The 18,578-nt window shown below is 44.6% G+C and overlaps 1 protein-coding gene across 30 annotated transcripts in view; it reads right to left on the bottom strand.

Annotated features, from left to right (window-relative positions):
- Positions 1–18,578, bottom strand: part of LOC103117108 (zinc finger protein ZFP2) — a 32,591-nt gene that overhangs the window by 10,714 nt on the left and 3,299 nt on the right. For 6 of the 30 annotated variants that reach the window (XR_001601603.2, XR_009551495.1, XM_060197281.1 and 3 more), the window contains exons 3-4: positions 14,874–15,007; positions 1,908–2,011 (exon numbers count right to left, since the gene is read on the bottom strand). Coding sequence is in view for 28 of the 30 variants with exons in the window: in XM_060197281.1 (XP_060053264.1) it covers positions 1,908–1,940 (33 nt within the window). In the remaining 2 variants the exon portion in view is untranslated. Of the gene's footprint in view, positions 1–1,907; positions 2,012–3,077; positions 4,294–5,083; positions 7,230–8,837; positions 9,123–11,353; positions 11,496–12,538; positions 12,644–13,160; positions 13,238–14,873; positions 15,008–15,416; positions 15,479–18,578 lie in introns of those variants that run through there. The other 24 variants (XM_060197297.1, XM_060197296.1, XM_060197298.1 and 21 more) reach the window with 18 other exon arrangements.

Raw genomic sequence — 18,578 nt, 5'->3', positions numbered from 1 at the left:
CTCTAGTGGCCATTTTACCCCTTTCCTTCTAGTTTATTGGATAGGAGAAAGAAATTGAGAGGGAAGGGGAGACAGAGAGGGATAGAAAAAGACAGACATCTGCAGACCTGCTTCACCACTTGTGAAGTGAACCCCTGCAGGTGGGAAACAAAGGCTTAAACCCGGGTCCTTGTAAATGGTAATATGTAAGTTTAACCAGGTATGTCACTACCTGTCTCCCTTACCTTTCATCGCTATTACACTTTATTCCCGGCTCTGTCTTTTTTCTTTTTTTATTTTTTGCAGTGTTGAGGACTTAGACATGAGCAATTCCATGGTTCCTGGGCCAACTTCATTTTCAAATGAAGAAGAAAAAGTGACCCCCAAATGGGTTGTAATGGTTGTGTCAGACACTGAGAGGACAAGCAGTTGGGTCAGCAGAGACAGGGTTAACTGTAACCCCTTCAGTCGGCTGTCTACTCCCTTCTAATATGTCTGCCGGGCCCCTGGTCAGTGTCACACCAGTAATGACAGGCTACCCCTGAAACTAGTAAAATACTACATGTCAATCACGCCTCAAGCAAAAATCAGAAGCTTCATAGCTTAGTTGGTTAAAGTCCCTATTTTTTTATTAAATTTTTTTTTTTTTTTGTGCAGGGTGGGTTTAAATGTCAAGGAATTAAAAGCTTTTTTTCTGTTTCCCCTCTATTTGTTTATCATTGTTGTTGTTATTGCTGTCATTGTTGGACAGGACAGAGAGAAATGGAGAGAGGAGGGGAAGACAGAGAGGGGGAGAGAAAGACAGACACCTGCAGATTTGCTTCACCGCCTGTGAAGTGACCCTCCTGCAGGTGGGGAGCCAGGAGCTCGAACCAGGATCTCTATGCCAGTCCCTGCGCTTCGTGCCACATGTGCTTACTCTGCTATGCTATCTCCTGACTCCCCTCTTTTTTTTAAAAAAAAATTGCTACTACTGTTATTGCTAGGAGTCAGTGCCTGCATAACTAATCCACTACTGGTTGCTATCCCCCCTGCACCTTTCCCCCCCATTTCCTTTACTTGATAGGACAGAAATTTGAAGGAAGGGGGAGATAGGGAGAAAGAGAAGACACCTGCAACACTGCTTCACTGTCAGTGAAGCAGCCCCCTCCAAGTTCAAGGGGACTTGAAACTGGGTCCTTGTGCATAGTGATGTGTGCGCTCAGTGGTGTGTACATGAATTAGAATATTACTGAATGTGTACACTCAAATGCAGAACCCCCTCCAGTGAAGTCCACACTTTTGCTCTAAGCCTTTTGAGTCAGGCTTTGAAATCAGACACCTCTATCTTTTGAACATTGTCACTGGCAATGTAAATATAAATATAAATAGTCCAAGAAATCATTTGATCTGGCCCTGGCAAGATGCCCACAGGCTGAATATGAATTTCAGTAATTGTTTATTTTTAAGTTGATCATTCTGCATGACCTGAGAATGATGTCATAAATGCCTAAGTGACCCTTGGCAGAAGGGAAAAAAAAAAAAAAAAGATTTTCCAGCCCTTCTCTAAGGCAAAAAATTAAATGCCATTAAAGAAAAAAAAAAAGTTCAACCAATCCCACCTCCCTCCTCTCGGCTCCAGAGGCAGACACTGCCTTGGCTGCTTTAGGCCCCATCTTACTTGCTAGTGGAAAGAGCACAGGCTTCCATTCCAAGCCAACCTGGCCCCTGGTCACTTCCTGTGACCTTCAGCGTAGTCAGGGCAGGTTCAGGGTTCAGTATGGGAGAGGTAGAAAAAAAGCAAGTGGCTCAGGCTTCTGGGTGAGCAGATTGGGAGTAGAGCTGCTGGCCAGGGAACAGACACGTGTCCAGTCTTTGACCCTCCAGTTCACATCATCATAGGCAACTGAGCAGCTAGGCGCAGCATCTCTCAGCAAGTTTCCACTCACCTGGACTATGCTGGGCAGGCACCTGAAGGCCATTCCTTCTACTCTGATGGGCCCTTTAATCAATGGGGTGAGCCAGATTCCTCAAGTAAGAAACCTCCACAACCCTGTAATGAGAAGACTGGGTTAAAAGCAGTCACAGCCAGCCAGAGGGAGGCTGTGCTACTCCTATCTTGGAGCCCCCCTTGGCAGAGTCAAATCCTCCCAGTCTTCCATCTGCATCTTAGTTATGTCTTATGGTGGTGCAGAGGACTGAACCTGGGACTTGGCAGCCTCACACATGGACTCTTCTGCAGAACCACTATGCTATCTCTCTAGCTCCTCATCTGCACCTTAAACTCCTTGATTTTCCCTTTTGAGAAAGCCCCAGTTCCCACCCTCTGGGCTTTATTCTTAGGTGTGGGAGGTGAGGATGTCTCAGGAGCCTTCCTGGGGGGGCTCTGCCTGCGGGGGCGTGGAAGATGCTGGAAGAAAAGGGGTGTGGGTGTCTTCTTTCTCCTCCAAAAGGAAACTATGGGCAAAAATCAAACCAATCCTCAAGGTCAGCACAGGACTTGCTTGTTTGAGGTCCTGAGTTCCATCCCAGGCACAGCATACATATGTATCACAACTCAGCTGTGTTCTCTCCCTCTTCTATACATAAATGCATCTTTATGAAAGAGGAGTATGAAAGCTGACCCTTGGGCCAGGGGTTGGCGCTGTGGGTGGATGGTGCTAGACTCTCAGGATGGAGGTCCTGAGTTCAATCCCCGGCATCATCTCTCTGTCCCCACTTTAAGCGAATAGATAACATCTGTAAAGGAAGTCGGCGGATCTTTATAGCCTCGGCCTCCCATGCAAAGGGGGGTGTCCGGGCTGGGCTGGGGACCCCGAGCCCCGACACCTGGCTCTGTGGCGAGCTTCCTCACCCAAAGCTCCGCGGGCAGCTGGGCCCCAGGCCCGGCGCCTCCCCCCTGCAGGCTCGGACCCGGAGCCCCAGCGCCTCCTCCCCACAGGCTCGTTCAGGCTCGTACCCAGAGCCCCAGCGCCTCCTCCTCGCAGGCTCGTTCAGGCTCGTACCCGGAGCCCCAGCGCCTACTTTCTGCTTCGAAGCCAAACAGCAGCAGAGCATTCGGAAGCCTGGGCCCCTGCCTGGCTTTCCCGGCCCTCCCCAGCCCGCCCCAGCCATCGTGCCTGATCACCGCTGCATCGCCTTCCGAGCAGCCTCTGCCCGCGGCGGCCGCAACCCGCAGTCCCCATATCGCCCGCCCAACACAATGATCAAGCGGCTGTGCCCACGGCCCTAGAGCGCCTGCGCGTTGCCGTGGGAACCACGCATTCCCACCCGGAAGAGCGAGGAGACAGCACTGTGCGCCTAGCCTACGAAGACAGTCCCCAGGCCAGCGACTTTAAGCGCAGATACTACATTTCCCAGGAGGCTCTGCGCGGGCGACAGCGTTCAAAAATTCAACCCCGGTGCCCCTGGCCCATGCGCGAGACTTTGGTTCCGCGCTCCTCAGAGGGTTCTGTTTGTGCGGGGAGATAATGCTTGCAAAGTTACCACTTCACGGAAAGAGGAGGGTGATACGAACTAGCGACTTGGGATTCAGTGAGGAGGACGGGTCAGGGCAGTCTGCAAGGCTGCAAACCCACAACCAGACCCGGAGGACCTGGGGTTCCTGTGGGCAGGGGGCCGGGCCCCTAGGCACTGACTTGTGCAGTGGCAATTAGGGAAGGAGGCTTTGATTTGGGGGGACATTCATGGGGTACCCGGGGCTCTTTATATCTCCCTATATCTCTCCCTTCCCTTTCAATTTTTCTATCTAAAATAAATATTTGGGAAGGGAGTAGATAGCATAGTAGTTATGCAGTCTCTCATGTCTGAGGCTCCAAAGTCCCAGGTTCAGTCCCACGCACCACCATAAGCCAGAGCTGAGCAGGTGTCTCGTTAAAAAACAAAAACAATAAAAAGAAAACAGACCCTTCGAATGAAGGTATTTAGTTCCCTACGAGTCCTCTCACCACCCTGCTTGCCGGGTTGGACGGTAGTGCGGGCCAACACTGGATCTGGAGAATTCCGACTCAGGCGCTGGGGGGATGGCTTAATGGTTCAGTACAAGTCCAAAAGGCAGGTTCAAACCGAGCTATTTCTTCTAGCTGCTCTCCTTTAAATGCTATGACACCATCCTCTACTCATTTTTGGTTTTCATTTTCTTTAAGCAATTGTTCCTCTGAATTTCCTTTCATTTCACTTTCTCTTGTTGTCAATCCTCCCAGAGTGCCCTTTATCATTTCTCTTCTACTTATTCTGCCACCTATAAGACATTTTCATTCGGGTACCAACAGACTAATAAAGATGGTCCCAAACTCATCACTATCCCCAGTAATGGCCAGCATTATGTTTTTAATTATAGTATCCCTTTCTACCCATATTCAGAAATTCAAGCTGTGACTTAGGAGGTGGTTCGGTTGATAAGGCGTTGGACTCTCAAGCATGAAGTCCTGAGTTTTATCCCCAGCTTCACACGTCCCAGAACGATGGTCTGGTTCTCTTTCATTAATTAACTTTACAAAAAAGAAATCCTAAACAAGCCCTTTCTTCTCAAATGACTATATTCAGTTACTTACTACGTATCTAGATAATGTCTCCATAATGCTTTAATTCCTTTTCTTTCCCACCCCACTGGCACTCTCTGAGATTAGCCCTAAGTAAACAAAGTCTTGAATCACTTTTTTTGACTATGCCAAGCACATATTTACCACCGATTAAACTGTGTGGAGTTACAGAAGCCAGACCTTCCACCTTCTGCATCTCACAATGACCTTGGGTCCATACTCCCAGAAGGATAAAGAATAGGAAAAGCTAGCAGGGGAGACAGAGAGCTGGTGATTGGGAATTGTGTGGTGTTCTACCCCTCTTATCCTATGGTTTTGTCAATGTCTCCTTTTTATAAATAAAAAGATAAAATAAATTTTTAGAAAACTTTTGTATTACTGTTTTGAATTCACCTGACTAGTATGTCTTATTATATCAAATTTTCATGTCTGCTAGTGTTTGATTTTGTCTCCTTTCCACTTTGATATCAGAATATGATGCACAGATAAATACTTGAATCTTGTGTACTTAAAATTGTTATACTGTTTTCTAAAAAATTATTTCATCAGTTTAATAACTTATTAATTGAAAACTCAAATCAGCCTTTCGTTTCATTAAGATTTATACAGTTATTTCATCATTTGGTAGCAACCAGCCTGTAGTTTAGGAGGGGAGTGAGAGGAAGGGACATGGAGGGACAATAGGAGTGGTAAAGAGAATTTTGACTGAAAACATTCAGGAAACCCAGACTGAAGCAGGAACATCTGGGTGTTGTGCATAGCATGGCTAATGATGAAGCATTTCCTCATTCAATTTATAGATTTGTTGCATATTAGCGCTCACAGGGATCCTGGAGACTCTCAAACCAAAATCTCTTATCTACCAAGAAAGGAAAAATGTGACCTGGTGAAGGTAGGTTAGTTACTCCAATCAGTGACAGGTAAGAACTACATCTCAGTTCTTTTGACTGTCCAGTTAAAAACTCTCATTTTCTCTCCAGTGTGAAGTTTCTAACATACTCAGAATTTTCAGTATGGCACCTAGAATTTATCTTCAGAATACTTCATTGTTCAGCACTTTGTTTAAACCATCTCATGAAGTTTTTACTTGCCAAATGAAGATTTCTTCACGTTAATATGGTTTCTCTGCTCTGATCTGTATCATCTGATAAAGTATACTTCAACTACAATGACTGTAATTGTTACATTTGTATGGTTTCTACATTACATGACATAGATGGTTGAAGAGTTCACCATGGTGAAGGAACCAGTGAAAACTTTACGTATGTGTTTTCTGATGTCGTGTCAGGTTTGTACTCCTACTGAAGGCTTTTCCACATTCATTACACTGATAGGGCTTCTCTCCTGTATGTGTCCGCTGATGCACTATAAGTGATGAATTCTTAATGAAGGCTTTTCCACACTGACCACATTCATAAGGCTTCTCACCAGTGTGAATTCTTTGATGCTCAATAAGGTATGCACTCTGGCTGAAGGCCTTTCCACATTCACTGCACTCATAAGGCTTCTCTCCTGTGTGAAGAACCTGATGCACAGTAAGAGATGACCGTCCAGTGAAATGTTTCCCGCATATCATACATTCATAAGGTTTCTCTCCAGTATGAATTCTCCGGTGCTGAGTAAGAGATGAATTCTTACTGAATGCCTTCCCACACTGATTACATTCAAAAGGTTTGATCCCAGAATGAAGTCTCTGGTGTTCAATAAGGTATGTACTTTGGCTAAAGGACTTCCCACATTTGTTACACTTATAGGGTTTTTCTCCAGTGTGATTTCGCTGATGGAGGGTTAGAGTTGAGCTCTTACTAAAGGCTTTTCCACATTGACTACACTCATAGGGTTTTTCTCCAGTATGACTTCTTTTATGTACAATAAGATGCATACTTTGACTGAAAGCTTTTCCACATTCATTACATTCATAGGGTTTCTCTCCTGTATGGGTTCTTTGATGCACTGTAAGATTCATGCTTTGGGTAAATGCTTTCCCACATTCATTACATTTGTAGGGTTTCTCTCCAGTATGGATTCTCTCATGTTGGATAAGGGAGGAATTTTTACGAAAAGCCTTTCCACACTCTTTACACTGATATGGTTTCTCTCCAGTGTGAGTTCTTTGATGAACAGTAAGGTTCATGCTCTGAGTAAAGGTTTTGCCACACTCATTACATTTGTAGGGTTTCTCTCCAGTGTGAATTCTGTGATGTACAGTAAGGGAGGAACGTTCAATGAAGTGCTTCCCACACACATTACACTTATAGGGTTTTTCCCCAGTGTGAATCCTTTGGTGCTTAAGCAGAGAGGAGCTCTGGCTGAAAGCTTTCCCACATTCACTACATTCATAGAGCTTCTTTCCTACAAACATTCTTTGAGCCTTAATTAATTTATTATTTTGTTTAGTGGATTTCCCATGTAAATTACAATTATGTGGTCTTTTCCCTATAGGAATACTTTGTTGAGTATCAAAGATTGAACCCTGACTAGAACATCTTTCAAATTCACTGCCTCCACAGACTTTCATCTCAGTGAGGGCTTCATTATGAGATACTGCCACATGGGTCAAATGGTTTTCCTCATTTTTCTGTTGGTCCTCAAACCAACTGTCAGGTTTCCAAGTTTCCCCTAATGTTAACTTCCAGACATCTTCCCTTTCCATAATTACCCCATAGAATAAGTCTTCAGTAGTGCTGGACTTTGTAGTTGACTCTTTGGTTTCAAGTTTTGTCACCTGGTCTGAAAAAGAAAAGCAAATGTACATTGGTTTCTGTATGAGTAGGCCTAAAACTATATGAAAGAATGAAATTGATTATTACTACAAATAAGCTCTTTAGGTACTTAGATACTTATTATAGCCTTTTATGTCAACAAAACTATGCATCCATACTAATTATTCATGTGGCTTAATGAAGTTCTTATTAGCATGAAGGTAGGTAGATATTCTGTGACAGTATACAAATTCTATCTATGTATGTAAATATGTATAAAGTAGTAGTAGCACATTTGTGAGAAAGATTCAGGGGGCTGGGCAGAAGTGCAGCGGGTTAAACACAGGTGGCGCAAAGCACAAGGACCAGCGTAAGGATCCCAGTTTGAGCCACTGACTCCCTACCTGCAGGGGGGGTTGCTTCATAGGTGGTGAAGCAAGTCTGCAGGTGTCTGTCTTTCTCTTCCCCTGTCTTCCCATCCTCTCTCAAATTCTCTCTGTTCTATCCAACAATGACAACAATAATAACAACAACAATAAACAACAAGGGCAACAAAAGGGAAAAAATTGCCTCCAGGTTCAGTGGATTCATAGTACAGGTACTGAGCCCCAGCAATAACCCTGGAGGCAAAAAAAAGATTCAAAATCATATGTGAAATGTTTTCATGTTAAGAACAACTTTCTGTAAAGCTTAACACGTTACATAGTCCCAAACTTATTTAATTAGATTTAAATGTCTGATAATTAATTTTTTGTACTTGTTCATGTTCCTAACTTTTGTTTCCTTAACTGAACATCAACTAATAGATGTCTAATGGCCACTTATTAAAGGCAAAATAATGCACTGCTTTCCCCAACTTAATAGCCTCCACTTTTTTGTCACTAGAAGTCCAATGTGCTATACATTGCGCCACAGAGCCACTTGCTTCCACTTTTAAAAAATTATTTATTTATTTTTCCCTTTTGTTGTCTTTCCATTGTTGTTGTAGTCATCATTGTTGTTGCTATTGATGTCGTCACTGTTGGATAGGACAGAGAGAAATGGAGAGAGGAGGGGAAGACAGAGAGAGGGAGAGAAATATAGACACCTGCAGAGAGAAGAGGGGAAGACAGAGGGGGGAGAGAAAGATAGACACCTGAAGACCTGCTTCACCAACTGTGAAGCGACTTCCCTGCAGGTGGGGAGCCGGGGGCTTGAACCGGGATCCCCTTGCCACTACCTGCGCCTTGTGCCACATGTGCTCAACCCGCTGGACTACCGCCCGACTCCCTCCAGTTTTTTTTTTTTTTTATCATTAGCAAGTTCACTAGGCTAACACTGTTGCTAGGAATAGCACTTCTAATGCTCTAATAACTTTCTACTAATCTTTTACAAAGTGGGAGCAAAGTGTAGTGAAGTTTTCAATAGACACGGGAACAGAAAAAGAAGACAACAGTACAAAAAGGCCAGGATATGAAGGTTCTGTTTTCAGTAAATAGCAAGGCAGGGAAAGAAAGTTAATTATTTTTTAAATCATCATTAAACCTGAAAACAGAAACAAACAAACAAAACTGAAAAGCCTGAGTCTCAATTCTGGTCTGTTATTCCACCTCTCTGAGCACATGGATTCCCTAGCAGAAGGGCCAATGCCACCTACCCCATAGGACTGTTAGGACAAGTGAGTCAGATGATGGTGCTGGAAGAGTTGAGTACAACACTCAGTCTATGCTTTCTTCTCTTGGTTTTGGACAGGAGAAAAAGACCAGATGTTAGCTTAACCTAGCAGGAACACTGGAGGAAAACTGGAAGGAACAACATCTGGAGTTTGGACATCGTCATGCTTTCTGGGCTCCATCCTCTTCTTCCATTATTCTAGGATTAGTTCCTCTGATCTAGAGTATAGCTCCTCTGTTACTGTAAATGCATTTATTTACAATTCATGCTAAAAAAAAAAAAAGAAAGAACAAATCAATGCCGTCTACCTGAGTCGTCCTTTCTCCTTCTTCCTGCAGAGCAGGCCTTGTTGGAATAGCACACTCTACGTGCAGGTGCTCACCTGCCACCTCCTCACATTTCCCTCAGCACTAAGGAGGTCTACTATGTCCACAGGTCCCGTGCTCATGTCAAGCTCGTGTTCTTTGTGTTTGGCACTGTTGTACTCTCCCTCTGCTTGTCTCTCTTCTCTGGCTCAGCTCTCCCTAAACCCTCTCTTAAGACTACTCTTTACTCATCTTTGTTAGAGCGTCTTTGCCTCCCCAGTTGAATATCTTTGTTCCTTAGGGCTCCGTTCCTGCTGCTTTTTCCTTCTCCCTCATTCTTCCTGTTAATGATCCATATTCATTGACATGAGTGTTTCAAATAGGACTATAGCACTCACCTCTATTTTCACCTGATATCTAAAAATACTACTTGATGTCATCCATTATTTACTCACTAGGCATGTTAAATACTTATGCTGGCAGGCAATGTGACAGGCATAGGCTTTGAAGAAGATTAAGAGATTATGGGGGTAAAGGAACCTTCTACACGGCTGGTGAGAATGAAAATTGGTCCAACTCCTATGGAGAGCAGTCCGGAGAATACTCAGAAGGCTAGAAATGTCCCTTCTCTATGACCCAGCAATTCCACTCCTGGGAATATACTTTAAGGAAACAAACACACCCATCCAATGAGATCTACATATACCTATGTTCATAACAGTGCAATTTGTAATAACCCAAACTTGGAAGCAACCTAAATGTTCAACAACACATAAGTGACTAAGAAAGTTATGATATATATATATATATATATATATATATATATATATATATATATATATATATATAATAGAAAATACTCAGATATTAAGAATAATGAATTCCCCTTCACCTCATCTTGGACGGAGCTTGAAGAAATCATGTTAAGTGAAATAAGCCAGAAAGAGAAAGTTGAATACCAGATGATCTCCCTCAGAGGTGGAACTTAAGAAACAAACACAGAAAAGGAAAACACAAAGTAAAAATTGGATTGGATGTGATATATTGCAACAACACAAATTATGGAAAGAAAGTAAGGAAGAGGTTGGGGGTGGCACTTTGGGGTCCTGGTACATGATGACGGAAATGGACCTAAGCTGGGGGTGAGAGTGTTTTGCAAACACCTATCATGAGGAGTTAAAAAGTTGTACCCATGTGTCAACAACAGTGCTATAAATCATTTCAATGAAAAAAAGGAAAAAGAAACTCAGTAAATGACCTTTTCAGTGAGTCTAATATGAGTGGGTAGACATCTGAAGATATGAGGAAAATACACTGTGAAAATACAATTGTAAACAAGTAGATGGAGGGAACAGGGACCTAGTAGAGTGCACACCTTACCATGTGTAAGGACCCAGGTTTGAGCCCCTGGAGACCACACAGAGAAAGTTTTACAAGTGGTGGTGCAGTGCTTCAGTGCTGTGGTTTCTTTCATTTTCTCTGCCTTTCAATCTTTTTTTTTTTTTTTTTCTGACCAGAGCACTACTCAGCTCTGGCTTATGGTGGTGTAGGGGATTGAACCCGGGACTTGAAAGCCTCAGGCATGAAACTCTTGTTGTATAACCATTATGCTATGTTGGTCATCATTTCTCCTTTGGCTAATTCTGCTTCTGTTCCCCTGCACTGCTTAACACTGTGGTCTATTTACATAATCATTGTTTGGTATAAGACCCACCCTGCCTACAGGGCATTGGTTTAATCCCCACTGGTTCTCGCTCTTTTTCTACTCCACCCCCTCTCCTAGTCACTTCCTTTTTTCTACCCTGCCACTTCCTTCCTGGAAAGTATAAATGCTGATTCTTTTCTGATCAATAAACATTGCATTGCTTCCCCGCTCAGCCACAAGAGTTCCTGGTTCCTCTACCGCATCGCTGAGTAAGCAGCAGCCTAGGTTGGCTCTGGTCAAATTTTCTCCAACCTGGAAAGCACATGCCCGGGAAGAAACAACCTCAGGCTAGCCCAGCATCTATACCCCACCCTTGCCTTTCTATCTCTATCTAAAAAAAAAAAAAAAAAAAAGCAAGTACCCTATTAGAATTGTCCCTGAAGACAGGGGAAGGACCATGAATGTAAAGCCATGCATTTAGAGGCTACACAAGATGTTTACTGGAAAGGAATACCATAGTAGGCATGAGCTCCAAGGAGAAGCTCTTACCTGGAGCAGCCAGGCTCCTGGAGTTCCCCAGCATTGAGAGGAATCCACTCCTCCCAAGAAAAATCCACAGACACATCCTTGAAAGACACTGACTCCTGAAACCGTAAATTCCTGCTCAGCAAAGTGTTATGCCAATAAAGGCCTTGAGGGAAGTGAAGAAAAAACAAAACAGCAGCATTAGGAGGAGGGACAGGATACAGAAGTCTGCATGACAAATGTGTAACCTTCCTAGAGAGTCAGTTTCAGCAACAACAAAAAAAGGTGTCACCATGAAATAATCCGAGATAAAAGACAGGGAAGTACACTGGCCTTTAGGAAAGGGAGAGCAGGTTGAGGGAGAGAGAGTTGAAAAGAGCTGTAGATTATTCTAGAATGTTGTTGGGGAAATGTCAATTGGGTTCAAATCACTCTTTAAAAATTTTTTTTTGTATTATCTATTTATTTATTGGGTATCGACAGTCAGAAATGAAGAGGGAAGGGGGAGATAGACAGGGAGAGAGACAGAGAGACATCTGCAGCACTGCTTCAACACTTGCAAGGCTTTCCCCCTGAAGGTGGGGACTGAGGGCTTGAACCTGGATACTTGCACATTGTGACATATGTGCTCAACCAGATGTGCCACCACTCAGCCCTCAAATCACTCTTCACCCCATACACCAGGCATTCCAGGGCAACTGGGATGATCATCTTGTCCTGGCAATGGGTAGATGGGGCTGAATGTGGCTCTCAGTCACATGTCCCCACAGCTCAGGGGAGGCAACTACACCTCGAAGGGCCTCTGAGGGGTTTGAGCCAGGAAGCATGGAACAGGAGCTATGGGAAAATAAGTATTTTTATGCTGACAAGGAGGTGAGGTGAGCACTGGTGGCTAGGTACTGGGGAGCGTCCAATACAATACATACATCTTGATATTCTGGGCTTATGCCTGTTTCAGATTAGCACAGACTATGACTTAATCAATCACTCTGTAAGGCTGACAATTCCATGGCTTCCCAGAGGGCAGTGGGGGTTGGGGGAGGTCAAAGTCTTTCTCTCTGCCAAAGTGATCACCTGAGAATGACTATGTGACCTGTTTACCTTCAGAGACATCACCTACCTTAACACGATAGTGGAGTAGTTGGTAGAATTGTGAAACTATTGTACATGTCCTGAGAGAATTTATGTCCCTGACATTCGACTATTTACCTGATGTAATCTCTGTCTCTTCTGTGACCCCACAACTCTTTTGCAGATGTACCCATTATGCTTTCTTCTGCTGTAAGCTCTCTGTGGAGTGTCTTTGTGACAAGCCTATAAAAAGATGGGTCATTCTTGTTAGAGGTGCACACTTCTTCTGTCTCCCTCAGGCAGAAGGGTCTCTGCCACACTGGCTTTCCTAAGTATAAGCTTCAGTCTTAGAATATTTTCCTGGTTTGAGTTAGCCTGAGTGAGATTTCAGTATCAAGGACTGGTGTGGCATGTTCCTGCAGCTGAGGGGAGGTGTGATTAGCCTGTGTGAACAGTTTCTCTGGCTGGGAAGGGGTGACACTTGTACTGAGGGCTGGGAGCGGGTGTTCCTAGTCTAGCTAAGAGGGAAGATCACTCGCTTGAGGTGTATCTGGTCAAAGCAGGAAAACCACAACTAGCCTCTGGAGCCCCGTGAGACTTTCAGTTGTCAAAGCAGCACATGGGATGTTAGGTCTTACAAAACAGGTGCGAATCCCGGCTAATGGGAGGAAACAGATTCATCTGGAATGTGGTCTATCAGAGGGCAGTTAAAACAGCCCAGCTTGACTTAAAAATAGAGGTAAGAGTGCCCACCACTTACCCAACCACCTCTAATGTGCCAGGAACCACACTAGGTACCTTCTCATTTACAATATGTCACCCGACTTTTCCACAAACCTACAAAGAAGAATTATTAATGAAACAAACCATGTGTGATATTTTTACCATTGCCACGTATGTGATAAACACTTAACTTTTTTTTTTAAGTTATGTTTTACTAGATAGGGCAGAGAGAAACGGAGAGGGTAGGAGGAAATAGAGAGGGAGAGAAAAAGAGACACCTGCAGCCTTGCTTCACTGCTACTGAAGCTCTCCTACAGGTGAGGGGTTGAGGAATGGGGGCTTGAACCCAGGTCCTTGCATAGTAATATATATGCACCACCACCCACACTCCCTTCTCCACCCTTTTTATTTCTAACCAGAGCACTGCTCAGCTCTGGCTTATGATGGTTGGGGCAATGAACCTGGGACTTTGGAGCTTCAGACATGAGAGTCTCTTTGCATAACCACTAGTCCAACAGTCTCTTAATGCTGTTATTTCTGCCATCACCAAGAGGACATGTTTTCTTTTCTGTTGTTTGTTGTTGTTTTGCTTTGTTTGCTTTATCAAAGTACAGCTAAACTCCTGCTTATGGTGGTGCAGGGATTGAACCTGGGACTCTGGAACCTCAGGCATCAAAGTCTTTTACACAACCACTGCTTACATACATTGCAACTACTAAATGGCAGAGAGTTCGGATTTAAACCTGGGACACTCTGAGTCCATTATAGCAAGCCCTCTAATTATGCTGATCCAATCCTGGAGACAGGTTGGGTTGATGCCAGTGGAAACACTAACACTTATTATTTTTTCTTTTGCTGCCAGGGTTTTGCTAGGGCTTCATGCCTGCATGATTCCACTGCTCCCAGAGGGTGTCCCGCCACCTCAGCCTGCCCTGCCCTCCTTCTGTTTATAGGTAGAGGGTGAGAAACAGAATGACAGAAAAACAGAGTGAGCAGAGACACCACAGCACTTATCCACTGCTGGTGAAGCTTCCTCTTTTGCATGGTGCTCCCATGTGGTGGGCTCTGCTGTGTGAGCTCCCTCCCAGCCCTGCTGGGGTCAGGGGATAGACAGGGGGAGCCTGGGAGCACAGAGACTTTGCTGAACCATGTCTGCACACATGGGAAGTGGGAATCGGGGCACAAGGTATCACACACACATGGGAATTGGGAACTAGAGGACAAAGGATACCTTTGAACACTGTGGGAGGGGTTTTAATAAGGTAACCACACCTGGTGACCACAGCAGGTCAGTGGGAAGCTGGCTCAGGTGTGACCCATAAGAGGAGAGGATATGCAACACCAAAAAAAAAAAAAAGAGGAGAGGATATTCACACAGAGAAGCTCTTTGCAATGGCCCTTGGGGACCCTGTCTCCTGAGCTTTCTCTTCCCTTTAACTTCACTTCTCTTCAATTTCTACCTAACTTTAGTAAAGGAGTTTAGGATTTGTATATGGATCATAGAGTCTACCTTGTAATTCTTTCAAGAAGTCCCCGGACGGACCCCAAGGGAGGGAGCTGGCAAAGTCCCTAAGTTAGCTCCTCCCCTCCCCCAACATCACTGAATCATGAAGAGAATAGTCTCAAGTCTTTCCGGTTTCAAAATACAATCTACTGAGTCACACTTAATAGGAGTGTTGTACTGTAGGTGAATAGGGGAACCTGAGTAAGAGGAGTAAGGGAGAGGTTTGAAAGAGGAAAATGAGCTCACCTGGGCTCCCCATGGTCGAGGCCTGGCAGCCATTGCCTTCTGCCTCCTTCCTGTGGTGGCCCTCGTTAGGCTGGGGCTGGATCCAGAGGAGGCAGAGCTGAGGGGAGAAACAACACTCAGGAGAAAGGAGACTCCTGCAATAACAGCAGAGACCCACAGACAAACCAAATAAGTGGACAGCATCTAGATAAAGAAAGATACTATACTTTTAAAAATTATTTTACTATAATTACTTTGATATATACAGAAAGATGAACACCCAGTAGAGAACACATATCACCACGTGTAAGGATCCAGCTTTAAGCCCTCACTCCCCAACTGCAGGAGGGAAGCTTCACAAGTGGTGAAGTGGGTCGGCAGGTGTCTCTCTGTCTCTTCCATTCAGTTACTAACCAGGCCCAACCTGCTTAGCTTCTGAGATCAGACGAGATCGCATGTTCAGGGTGGTACAGCTATAGACTCTGTCTCTCTATCTCCTCCTTCCCTCTAAATTTCTGTCTCTCTAAAAAAAAAAAAGTGAGGGGGGGAGTAGGGGACATGTACTAGGAGCAGTGATTTTTGATGTGCAGACACTGATATCCAGCAATAATCCTGGATTATCACAACTGAAAGAAAGATAGAAAAGTGAACAGACTGAGAGACATACCATTTGGCCAAATACAAGCCGTGACTTCTTTGAAATTTATAGAATTCTAACAAGCAAAGTTATAAACCTTTAAATATATAACTTCTCTTAATCTATAGACCTGGCATACCACCCAACTTATACCTAAACAATAATGTCTTGAAATTAATTATGGGGAGAAATTTTTGTTTTAAAGTTAGTGGTGTCACTGGGAGATGATTCACTGGGTAAGGTGTATACCTTGCTAAGCCTGAGACTGTGGGGAGCCACATGTGCCCTCAAGGTTGCTATTGGCATGACCATAGAGTCTTTGTTAAAAGATAAGTTCCTGCTTCCCTACACCTTAGAGTCTTTGTTAAAAGATAAGTTCTTTTTCCCCATGAATCACCCAGGACCTTCCAGATAATGGCTGATTACCATGACAAATAATAATAATAATAATAATTAATAATAGGAAAGATACATCCCCCAATACTCAGTTGGCTAAGGTACCAAACCTCTTTTTCTATAAAAAATTCAAATCAGATGCCCTGCTAACCACGAGAAGCAGATTGTTTGTTTCTTTCACAGGAATCCCGGGAAAAACCATCTGGACCCCTGCACACCCTGACATCACCCACTAGATGGCACAACTACAGTGGCATACCCCCCCCCCCGAAACCCTAGATGTCACCTAAAGCGATCTGAAAAACCTGATTCACAGACTCCAAGGACAGAACTTTTTTTACTGCCTGTCTGCCCTTTCTACTTCTGCTTTGCCTGTCATGTTTTGGCGGTTCCAGCTCACTGTCTAGAGAAGCGGAATTCCAGCGGCTGACCTTCCTCATGCAGCGTTTCACCCCCTGCCATTTCTCCCCCTAGTTGCCTACTTTGGACTGACACTTATATTGGACTTGCTGGTTTACCCTTTGGACACTTTACACAATTTTACAGCAGCTTCCTTCCCTTCATGCTGCTGACTTTTCAAAGACTGACCCTGAGTAGTTCATAGACTTTGCAGACTGTTGCCTTGAGGACTATACAATGCCAAATAGCCCCTCCACTTGGCGGGCCATGCCCTCCCGCCTACACGTCCTGCGCTTTGAAGCAGGAAATGCCCCCTTATTACGAGCCCTTCCCCCCTCCCCCATAGACGGGGAACGTTCCTTTGCCCCTACACTACTATTCCTCTGTCACAGATGGAGTCTTTTACAGACATTGACCCATCTTAATGTGATGACTAGATAGAAAGATAGGGAAAGATGTAGAAAAATTGTGAGGAGATGGAGCCTGGCAGAGCTTAACCTATGAGATGAGTCCCTCCAGATAAGTCTCTCTCTCTACAGAGGGGCTGAGCACAGGGGGGACACACAATCTTACAAGGCTGGCGGCCATGTAAGTCTTCCCTCCCCCACAAAAACATCCTACATCTTCCCACCTGAGCACGGCATTCCTTAAAAACATTTAAGCCTGCTCCACTCTAAATTTCCTATACTGTGGCCATTAGATAAAAGGAAAGGGGGAGATGCTGGGAAATTGTGTAGATGCAGTCACATCTGCCATGTTGTCCCCTCAGGCTATTGCTAGTTCCCGCGAGAGTTGGGACATTCTTGGAGCGTCTGTTCCGCCATGTTGTGTCCTCTGGGCTGTCTATATCCCTGCGATATTTGGAGTGCTTTGGTTACTCCTCCCCCTTCCCATTCCCGGAGAGTTATTATCCTACCCTGGAGTGCTATAGTTATTCTTCCCCCTTCCCAATCTCGCGAGAGCTACTCCCATAAAAGCCCTTCTTCTTCTGCACCTCTCTCTCTTGCCAGCCCTTCACTTCGGTCTTTAGACGCAGGGAAGGTTACTGCGTGAGGCGTCCATTTTTGCTGCCTCCACGTGGCCCAACCTGCTTTTCTCTCACCCAAATCTGAGGTGCCAGCGCAAATAAAGATTTGTGTTCCCTCTTCGCTCTGGATCTTCTCTCTCTCTTCTCCACGGCGCAGTTCAACATGAGACCCTGCATTTAATCCCAACACAACTTGGAAGCACCACAGCACAGGGAAATTCCAGGGACAATGGAACAGTGCTGTAGTCTCTCCCTCTATTTAGAAAAGGCAGTATGAAAAAGTTTGTCCCAGGAGTAGTGGAACTGACACATGGATAATGTTAACAGTGCAGGAATTTTTTTTTTTCCTCCAGGGTTATTGCTGGGGCTCGGTGCCTGCACTATGAATTCACTGCTCCTAGAGGCCATTTTTTCCCATTTTGTTGCCCCTGTTGTTGTCATTATTATTGTTTCTATTGATGTTGTTGCTGGATAGGACAGAGAGAAATTGAGAGGGGGAGGAGAGACAGGGAGGGGAAGAGAAAGACAGACACTTGCAGACCTGCTTCACCCCCTGTGAAGCGACTCCCCTGCAGGTGGGGAGCTGGGGGCTTGAACTGGGATCCTTACACTGGTCCTTGCTCTTTGTACCATGTGTGCTCAACACACTGCGCTACCTCCTGACTCCAGGAAGTTTTTTAAATAGGATACAGATGAACAAGAACTGGGGGCCAGGCGGTGGTGCACCCAGTTAAGCACACATAGAACTAAGCTAGGTTTGAGCCCCAGCTCCTCACCTGCAAGGGGGATGCTTCACAAGTGTCGAATCATGTCTGCAGGTCTTTCTCTCTCTCCTCTCTCAATTTCTGTCTTATCTAATAAAATGGGGGAAAAATGGCTATTAAGAGCAGTGGATTCAGAGTGCTGGCACCGAGCTCCAGCTGAACAAGACGAACAAGAACTTTCCCATCATATATTCTCATTAGTTAGAACCCAGAATTGGGCCAGTGGAATAAAAAGGAACCCAGTATTACTGAACAAGCATAATCACTCATCACCACTGAGTCCCAGGGAGGGCATGAGTAGAACCGTCAACAAAACACTCCCTGCCCTCATGAATATTCTGGTTTAACAAGGAAATGATTCAAGGGTCCAGATTAAAATTAAAATCATTATTATTATTTTACCAGAGCACTACTCAGCTCTGGTTTATGTTGGGGTAGAGGATTGAACCTGGGACTTTGAAGCCTCAAGCATATTGTTGTTTTCGCCGGGCTGGCTTCATGGG

This window comes from Erinaceus europaeus, chromosome 9 (assembly GCF_950295315.1).
Source record: "Erinaceus europaeus chromosome 9, mEriEur2.1, whole genome shotgun sequence".
NCBI lineage: Eukaryota > Metazoa > Chordata > Mammalia > Eulipotyphla > Erinaceidae > Erinaceus > Erinaceus europaeus.
The sequence above is the reverse complement of the archived record's forward strand: the minus strand, read 5'-3'. Positions and strand labels throughout refer to the sequence as shown.